Raw genomic sequence first — 9899 nt, forward strand, 5'->3', positions numbered from 1 at the left:
GACAGTGACTTTGCACATTAGGTACTTTCAGAGCAAGACCTCAAAATGCCACGGCAGCTCCAGCCCCGGGAAGAGGCAGGCTGTAGCCAGAAGAGCAGTGGGAGCACCTGGAAGATCCTGGGAAGGACTCCAGGCACCCTGACATAAGTTCCCTTTCTTCCCCAGCTCCCAGAAGAGCTGGACTCCAACCTCCCCAAGCCTCTGGCGAGGCTGGGTGGATCCAGCCACAGACATGCAGAACCACACCCCGGCTGCTGCCTGCCCTCCTCCCCCTCGAGCCAGCGGGGCACAAACAGGAACTAGGCTCATACAGTTGAAAATATTTAATACGTGTTGTACACGTAGAATTACATTTTATACAAAACATGATACATCACTGAAGGAGAACACTGTACAAAATTCCCTACGGGAGCCCCAAGCCTTTATACAACAAAGACCGGGAGTTACCAAGCCTAACAAACAGGCTCAAGGACTTTCCGTCAGAGCGTCTGTAAACTTCGTTCCTCTCAATAAACACTTTTAAAAAGCACCATGTAATAGTTCTGACCTAAACCTTTCCAAAATAGAGACTTTATTTAATAAACTTAATACTTTCCAAGCTTAAAATATCACCCGCCGGGAGCGCCCCTCGGGTCGGCGGCAGCCGAGGAGCCTCCCCCGGGCGCCGGGGAGGGCGGCGGCTCTGCCGGGAAGGGGAATTCCGGGAGGGCAGGGCCGGGGGCGCTCCCAGGGCGGGTGCCGGCAGCCGGGACCCGGCGGGGAACGGGGAAGTGCTGCCGCTGCTGCCCCGCGGTCCCTCCCGTGCCGCGGCGCGGGGCGGGTGTCACCTCCGGGCCCCCCGGCCCGCGGCGGGGAGCCAGTCTCTGCGGCCGGGCCATCAGAAGGCCACGATGGCCGTGCTCCAGGGGTTGAGGGTCCGCAGCACCGGCTCGTCGCAGCAGATCTGTCCCGGCTCGGCCGCCGCCTCGGCGGGCGCTGTGCCCGACGCCGCCTCGCCGCCGTCCATGGGCGGCCGCCGCCGGCTCTTGGGCTCCTTGCTGAGCAGTCCCGAGAAGCTGGAGCCGAAGATGCTGATGAGGCTGGCCACGTTGCCCGTCTCCATGTCCTCCTGCTCGCCCGGCGGCGACGGTGGCGGCGGTGGTGGCGGCGGCGGCTCCTCTTCCTCGCGGCGGGGCTTCTTCACCGGGGAGCCCGCCTGGCCGCGCTCTCCGGCGCTCCGCTTGCGGGGGCAGTGCGGCGGCGGGGGGGCCCCGGCGCAGCCCCCGCGGTTCTCCTCGCCGCAGCAACAGCGCCGCGGCCGGGGGCCCTGGCAGTCCGTGCCCGCCTCGTCCTGCGGGGGCGGCGGCGGCGGCGGCGGCTCCTCGGCCGCCCAGGCGGCGGTGCGGGGCGGCGGCTCCTCCTCGGGGTGGCCGGCGGCCGCGGGGGGCGGCTCGGGCGGGCAGCCCGGCTCGCTCAGGTAGACCTGCCGGGCGCTGCGCAGCACCAGCGACACCAGGAGGTTCTTGTGCAGCTTCAGGCCGCCGCGCTGGCCCCGCGCGCTGTAGATCTTGCCCAGTGAGATGCTGACGATGCGATGCGCTTCCAGCTTGAACTCCATGGGGAAAACCGGTGGGCGAAGGGGGGAAGAAAGGAAAAAAAAAAAAAATTTAAAAAAAAAAAAAAAAAATCCGCGCTGGCCGAGGGGACCCGCACCACAGCCCCGCTCCGCACGCCACCCCTTCGCGCCGCAGACTGAGCGAGCCCACGCGCCCGCCCGCCTTTTATACCGCCCCCGCCTCGGCCAATCAGGGCGCGCCGCCGGCCGCTCCAACCGCCGGCTGGCCCCCGCGCGCGCGCACCGGCCAATGGCGGCGCAGGGCAGCGCGTTCGAAAGCTCGCCCCGCGGAGAGGGCTCTTAAAGCGGCAACGCCAGCGCGCCGCGCGGGGTGGGGCCCACCGCGGGGGCGGAGGCACCACCGGCTCGCTGCTCCCCCCGCGGGCCCGAGCGGAGCGGCGGACAGCGCCGGGAGGTTTGGCCAAAGCCATGGAAACGTTCCTGGGGGGGGAAAAAAATCCCCGAACGAAACAAATCAAACCAAGCGCAGCCCCCGTTTTGTCAGGCTAGGAGTGTTTCCTGCAGTTTCAGCCCGTCTCTGGTATCTTATCGTGCTGGAGAAGGAGCTGGTGCTGGTGTTGGCTGGAGGGGGAAGTGTGCCTTTGAGTCTTTCAAGGAAAATCTGCCCTGACGTGGAGCAGAAAGCCATGCCTACCCAGCTGCCAGGCGGAATTCTGCTCCACGGGTCCGGCAGTGAAGCTCACAGAAAGCCCGGGGCAGAGAGGAAAATCCACAACAGGGTTGGGAAGGGATACAAGGGAGGATAAATAGGGGTGGGAAGGGCTACAGGGGAGGGCGACAGGCCACCAGCATCTCCAAGGGTGACAGGGACCATGGCAAACTGGAGCACTTTGTTTGGGGACCGAAACCTCACTTGGCTGTAGCTGTGAAGGCTGGTGGCAGGAGCAGTCAGGTGGCTGGGGGCCACAGGGGACAGCGCAGTTACCCCCAGACACAGCTCCAGGCACTGGGGAAGCCTCCAGGAGAGCTTGGAGGGCATTTCAGAGATTGGAGTGCGAGCCTTCCTCCTTCCACTGAGGACTAGCCACCATCTGCAAGCAGAAAAGAAGTGAAAGGGCCTAAAATTAAGGAAGTTCAACGTGCTGCCCCAGAGTATCAGTTTCCACCCCCCAGCTGACACATAACTTGCTTCCATCCCTTTTTTCCCAAGGGATTAATCCACAGACTCCCCCAAAGGAAAGCCACAGCCTGTCATGATGTTTTATTGGCAGGACCTGTCACCATGTCCTGGCTTTCTGGAAGGACAAAGGGGTGGCTGGTCACAGAGGTAACAAACAACAGGTGAAGATGAAGCCACACCAACATATAGTTGACATAGCAAGAGCCTTTCTTCAAAAAACAAACAAAACAAAAAACAACCACACTCAGGACAAATATATGTTTTCCGCCTGGTTAAACACAGATGGAAAACCTCAAATGCCACTCTCTGGGTGTTGGACACAATGGCATGTCAGCCTGGGTGTTGACATCTCAGAATGCCCACCCGTCCTCCGCCAAACCTGCCATGCTCCATCTGAAGTGACCAGACCGGAGCACGCTCAGCCACACAGCCCAAACACCAGCCAAAACAGCCCGGCCCAGCTTTCCCCACAGGCAAGGAGTCCCACAGGCAAAAGCGCAGCTTAGCCCAGACCAGGGAGAGCCTCTCCTGGCCGCAAGGAGCGGGGCTGTCCCCTCCACACCCGGCGTGGGAGGCCGGAGGGACGCGAGCTCCAGCGGTGGGAACCGAGGGTTTCCAGACCCGCCAAACCTGCTCCCCACACCTCGGAGGGCCAGCAACACCCTGTCCTAAGCCCTCGGGTCAGTCTAACCAGCCAGGGCAGGTCTGGGCTCGCGTGCCTGGGACTGCAGTCACGGCTCCTCACCCGCAGCCAGCACATCTGCCCACCACCAGTGTCCCCTCGGCGGCACAGCATCGGCCGTGCCCTGGGAAATGCATCACCAGCGCCGGGACTGCTGTTTGCAGGATCGGGGCACCTGTGTCTTCAGCAGAGGTAACCTGGGACAGAAAGATTGGATACATCTCAGCTGGGCATATCCCAGCTCAGGGACGAAAAGCAGCAGTGCAAAGTTATCAGACCGGCTGGAAAAAGCCCAGCACAGGTGGAGGAGGCACGGCGTGGGAGCCCTGCTGGGTGAAGATGCCTGGATCCGAGCGGACTGACCTGTTCAGCCGCTCACCACCTCACCCTGATGGCATGAGGCACCATTTCTCTCCAGTCACTGCGTTTTGGCTGCAACCCTGCCTAGGAACAGGTGGGCCAGCAGCCTCCCCCTGCCCTGGCCAGGACGGGGATGGGTACTGACCAGTCCCGCATCCCTCTGAGTGCTCAGACAGAGCACCGGCAGGGAGGAGCAGAGGTACAGAACGTCAGGCTTGTACCCAGTGCCGCGGGTTTCACCCACCAACGCCATGCCTGGTGTCAGGCACAACCATCAGCGCGTCATTCCCGGGGCACCAAAGCCCTGCCTCGACATCTGCCCTGCCCCTGCCTGCTCCGCGTGCCCTTCGCAAGGAGATGGGGTGATGGTTCGCTTTCCCTCGGAGGGACCCACGGAAGAGGCCGGCCGGAGAGGACGGGCAGCAGCGCAGGCAGAGGCAGCAGCCGGTTGAAGCCAGGCAGTATTTTGGTGGCAGCCCCGCCGTTCCCTCCCAGGCTGATGTCATGCTTTAGTAACTTTGAGGCCGAGTCACATGGCAGCTTCTGAGGTCAGCGCCTGGGGTGGCTTTGTCTGCCTGCCTTGTGCCTGCGCCGGGCTCCTGCCTGCCCCGGGCTCCTCCTGCCTGCCCCGGAGCGGCCCCGCTGGCGGTGACCCTGCTGGGGCCGCCCTCGGAGCGGGGCCATCTCCCGCCCTCCGCGGCTCGGCATCCCCGTGGTTCCCACAGCCGGGCGCTGCGTGGGAGCCTCGCTGGGAGCTGCATCCCGGAGAGGCGGACGCACCCCCCGTCCTTCCATCTGCCCGCGGCGGGGACACTGCCCCGCACCCCTGCGGGTCAGCGGGGGATACGGGAGAAGGAGGCGGAGGGAAAGGGTGTGACCGGGCTCTCTAATCTCCTCATGTGATCCAGCCGGGTTGGAAGGGGTTTGACGAACAATTAACAATCCTCCGGCTCAGCTGCCGTTTCCCGAAATAGCTCCGGCAGGAGGAGGAGGAGGAGGGCGGTCAGGCAGGCAGGCAGACAGACAAAGGTGGCCTCTCCGCCAGCAGAGCTGCAGCCGGCGGCGCGGCCGGCACGGCGGCGAGGAGGCAGCCCCGGGGCTGGGCAGCGGGGAGCCCACGGCCCCACCTGGAAAGGAAAACAATGCGACATGAAAGCAGCTCGAGGGAGGAAGCAGCTTGTGGTACAAACTAATAATTGGAGAGGGCTGCGCACACCACCGGCTTTTTGGGAGGCGTTTAAATTCGCCCTCGCCGCCGAGCAGAGGAGGTCGGCGCCGGGAAGCTTGCTGGGGATTCGTGCGGTTGCATCTTGGCCGGGGGATGCTGGGGCTGTGCGCCGGCTGCCTGCAGCCCCCGGGCCCGGCTGCGCCCCGTCCCGGCACGGCCATCTGGCGCCCAGCACGGCCACCCCGACCTGCGGCCGCGGGATGAGGATGTGGTTAGCGAGATCCTGTTCCGACAGCGGCGCCTGTCCCCCTCCCCAGCCACCCGCCAGCCCCTCGCTGTCACCAAATGTGCGGCCCAGGCCCCAGGGAGAAGGAAGCCAGATGCAGTAAGGAGTGGAAAACCCTCCGGCTAGGATGGACGGTGAAATTAGGGTCTCCTCAAAGCACATGCTGGCTGTCCTAGTGCCACTGCAGCGCACGGACCCCTCGCTCTTCAGTTCAGACCAGGGTCCATGAGTTAGACCCTTCCTTGGAGGAGGATGGGAACAAATCAATCCAAAGTCCCTCACCACCAGTGGTGCTGAGGCAAAAGCCTTCGCACCAACAGCTGCCTGGAGCAAAAACAGAGCTTCAGGACAGCCAAAGCCCCAGGGAGATTCAGGCGCGTCCCCAGCGATTGCTGACGCAAACGAAACAGGACAGGGAGGAACATTTCCAAATGGGAATCTGTCCACAGCTTGAGTTCATTTCTGGATGGGAATAAACATCTAAATTGTGAGGCACCCAGGCAGAGCTCAGGAGGAAGAGCAGGGAGGTTGTCTGGGGTTGGGTTTTTTTTCCAGAAAAATCAACTGTTCACATGGACGCAGTCTGGACCTGCCACAATCGGATATTGGTAACTAATCCCCCAGGGTTCCCAACTGCTCTGGTTTATCCTTGATGGAGATAAGGTCAGAAGAGCTGGGAAACATCCCAAAACACAGCCAAGAGAGCCAAACACTAATCGCTGATGAATGAAAGCCAAACACAAGCGAAACAAATACAAACAAATCAATACAGACCTAAACCCGAAGGGGAGGAAGCAGCTCCCTCGGCTTCTGAGAGCGCTGCGACACCCGCCCCAAAACCACAGTGAGGTGTGAGCCTGCAGCACTGCCATGTACTAGAAAGCAAAGGGGGTTTCCAGGGTTAAAACCCCCTTCCCACAGCAGAGATTATAGTGCTGATGTCCCAAGCAGGCAGGACTCTCTCCTACACATCTTTTTTTCTTTTTTTTTTCACCAGTGGTCTGGGATTCCCCCTTCTGCCCCTACACAAATGATTTAAAAATTCCCTTCCCTCACTCTGGCTTGGGACTTCCCTCTCTTTCCCTGGAGAACTGTGACCTGTCCCTCTGCCCATCAGATATCCTGCTACTCCTCCAGCAGCCTCTCCAAACACAAAGAGGGGGGAAAAAATCCCACTCCCAGCTATCAGCTTCTTCAGGCAGCTGTTTCCCTTGGAAAAACGTGACCTCACATCTTTCAGAGGTTTATGGTCCTGGTTTGGGTTTCCTGGGGAAAAAAATGCATTTATTTGTCTGGGGTTTCCTATCAGACAACCCTTCTATTGTAGTCCACCTTCCTGTATGGTTTTTTCCCTCTCTGATATGCCTGCAATGGGTCCTGTGCCACTTCCAAAGCCTGCCTTGTGTCCAGGGGATAAAGAAGCAGGACAGCCCTGGGATGCAGCCTAGCAAAGCCCATGTTTTGCGCTGGAGAGATTTGTTCCCCAGCGAACTCTGAGCTGAAGAAGGCGGCAGCCTCGGCGACTGGGGCTAAACACCTCCAATTAAGCACAGCAATTCCGCACGGAGCCAGCCGCAGCCACAGCTCGGCAATCCGCAGGGTACTTCATCTGCCTAAAGGAGTCTCAGCCTAATTATTTTTTCCCCCTCTCCCTGTATCTCAATGTCACCTTCCTTGCAGCCATCGGGCAAATGACAGCGGCAGCCCCGTGCACGTCCCAGCGTGCAGATGTGTCCTCAGAGAGGCTGCTGCCCGCTTGGGCGGGATGGGGAGGTGGCACAGTGATGCTCCGGAGCCATGGAGCTGCCTGCTCCGCTCCCCGCTTCCTTCGAGGTCCCCCGGGGGGACCGGCGACCTTGGGACTTGCCAGAAAATCACAGCACCGAGCAGCAGCCACCGCTGAGAGCAGCAAGGGCAGAGCAGATCCTCTGCAAGGGCAGAGCAGATCCTCTCCGTGTCAAATCCCTCCTCCCACCAAGGAAAACTGCGAAATAAAACACGCCAGCAGGTGTTGACTGTCTGTGCTCCTGCTGATCTGTGCCCCTTCCCTCTTGAAAGGGCCTTCCTTTGACCACCTTGTCCTTCTCATGGTTTGTGGACAGCCTGGAGCCTGGAGGGATCATCCATGAACACAGGGATAACGAGGAAGTTTATAGGGAAAGGCTGCCTGGGGAAAGTTCCTTCTAATTTCACCCATAACAAGGACTCCAGCAGTCCAGCACCTCACTGCTTCTGCAATTTAACAACCTATTTTTGAATCCATGTAAGTTCTCAGCATCCCTGGCATCCCATGGCAGGCAATCCCAAGGATTCATCCTGCAGAAAGCAATGCTGCCTTTCCTCAATTTCATTTCCCGTTTTCATCTTCATTAAATGACTGCCCATGCACTGCAAAGAGGAAAACTAATTCTCTTCAGAACAACCCTCATTCTCAATAATCACCCTGCATCTTCCTATGAATTACCACCTTGCATTTGCTCGTTTATGCCATATTTGATGGCATTTTTTCCATGTTTGTCCGCATTCCCAGTCAGGGATCGCAGTCTGTGCCACGAGTCTGTACCTGAAAGTAGGGCAGTGCCATGGAACCAGCTCTTGTTAGACAATGAGAGCCCACAAGGGACAGCCTCCACCACAGGAAAAACTTGGGTCAGGCTTCACCCCTCCCCAGAAAACTGCAAGGCCAAGGAAACCCACTCCATCAGCTCCAGCTGATCCAGGACCCACTCCATCAGCTTCAGCACCCAGGACCCAAGCTGCCTTCTCAGCAAGGAGCAGTCACCTCCCAGCATCTTTTGTTCTTTTAACGCTCTGGAGCTTTGGTGGCTGTAGGTCACCGTGTCACAGGCTGAGCCTCAGGTCTGTCCCCTCTGTGCCTCTCAGGGAAGTCCCCACGGATTTGTAAAAATGAGGTTCAGGAAACACAGAGAGGCCACGAGTAGGTAGGATTTGATGAAAACTTCAGGATTTGATGTAAATCCTTGCTGCCCACCAGAACACTGAATATTTAACTACAGACCAGTGTTTTGTATCGTCATCCCTCTCTTAATCCTCTTAAAACCACGACTGAAAATTTTCAACTATCACTAAAAACGAAAATGAGGAGGAAAACCACCAAAGCATCCGAAACCCTTTATGGCTTCTTCCTTTAGCTGTAAAACCTTTTCAGGGGTGGGGAGGGGGGAAGTCCCCTCTGCTTCTACAAACCCAAAGTCAAACCAATCCAGCTTTTGCCCGAGAGGAAAAGCCACCTCTTCCACACCAAATGCACCTTCTTTGCAGCAGGCTAGTACGGGATCACACCCCCCCCACCCCGTGCATGTACACACACGCCACAAAGATTTTCCTGATAAAAGCTCCAGGGAGCCCAGCTCTTTCCTGCAGACAGCTGGGATTCTGATGAGCTGGCACTTTTCACAGTGCAGAAATGTTTCATCAGATCTTTCCTGACCAGTTCTGCAGCTGTGTGCTCTGCACCCAGCGCTCCTCTCCCAGCAGGAATCGCTTAGCTGAGCATGCTGAAGAGCTCCCAAAAATCCTCTCGCTGCCTCCAAGCCCCAAATCAGAGCTTCCCATCTGGAATAGCAAAAATGGCCTCATTCTAAAAAAATACAAACCGCAGCGTGGTTGGAGTGGCTTTCAGGTGAAAATCTAAATTACTTACTACATCACCTAAATTAATTTCTAGCATCAAAGACCAGGCTGTCTCTTTTATCCCTTGAAAGTTTACAACTTCCCTAGATTTCGGTAAAACTCCTTATTTTCAGCCCTCAACAGCTCTGTGAAGCTTTACACTTTTTTGCAAATGAACTCGACGATCTTAGAGGTATGTCCCAACCTAAGTGATACTGTGATTCTGTAAAAAACAACCATTTTCAAAGGAGGGAATAAAGTGTTCACATAATTTATTGAAGGATTTCTGAAATTCCTGGCTAGTAACTCTAAGAGGCTACAGGACATTTTCCCTTTTCCATTCCCAGTGCAGGTTTCAGGGAACGCACAGGTGGAAGTCACGGGAGGATCATGAGGTTTTGGGGAGCAGAAGGTCTTTGTGGGACAGGGACACGCAAACTGGACCAGCGACTCCTTGGCATTCCGTTTGTTCCTGGAGGGAACCTCCCATGCTCAGCACACGTTTGGCAGGGACGCCCCAAATCCTGCCGGCGTGGGAAAGTCATCCAAAATTCAGCAAGGAAGGGCCAGCAAAAGCCAGCCCTAAAGCTGCCACCTGTTGCACCACTCCTGGTGTAGGGCTGGCTGGAGCAGGAGGTGGATTTCTCACCCCAAGAACTGCAGAAACCGGTTCAACATGTGCCACAGCCTTCCCACCCCAGAGCGTGCGTGAGGAAAGCTGCTGGGATTGCAAAAGCCGGGTATCCAGTTCCCATGCTGAGGAGGCACCTCTGCACACGGGGCTCGTGCCCATTCCCTCCGTGAACCAGCACTGCCTTTGCTCGGGATGCTGACCACTGCCACCTTCGGGAAGCGCAGCCGGGATGTGCTCTTTTGGCTGGGGGATTCCTTCTGGCCAAGCCTCTGCAAAATCAACCATCGTGTCCCTTGGGAGTAAGGCAGGGACACCCCTCTGCTGTGCATACATGGATAGGGACATCTCCCAGCACTCTGCAGGCATCGTCCCCCTCCTGCCAGCTGCTCCAAGCCCAGGGC

General features: G+C 58.2%; 1 protein-coding gene across 1 annotated transcript; it reads right to left on the bottom strand.

Annotated features, from left to right (window-relative positions):
* Nucleotides 1–308: 308 nt before the first annotated feature.
* Nucleotides 309–1743, bottom strand: IER5 (immediate early response 5). Its single transcript, XM_048313525.1, has one exon. It carries the CDS (start codon nt 1595–1597, stop codon nt 878–880), a length of 720 nt encoding a protein of 239 aa, XP_048169482.1. The 5' UTR covers nt 1598–1743; the 3' UTR covers nt 309–877.
* Nucleotides 1744–9899: the final 8156 nt, after the last annotated feature.

The sequence above is a fragment of the Corvus hawaiiensis genome, chromosome 9 (assembly GCF_020740725.1).
Source record: "Corvus hawaiiensis isolate bCorHaw1 chromosome 9, bCorHaw1.pri.cur, whole genome shotgun sequence".
Taxonomy (NCBI): Eukaryota; Metazoa; Chordata; class Aves; order Passeriformes; family Corvidae; genus Corvus; species Corvus hawaiiensis.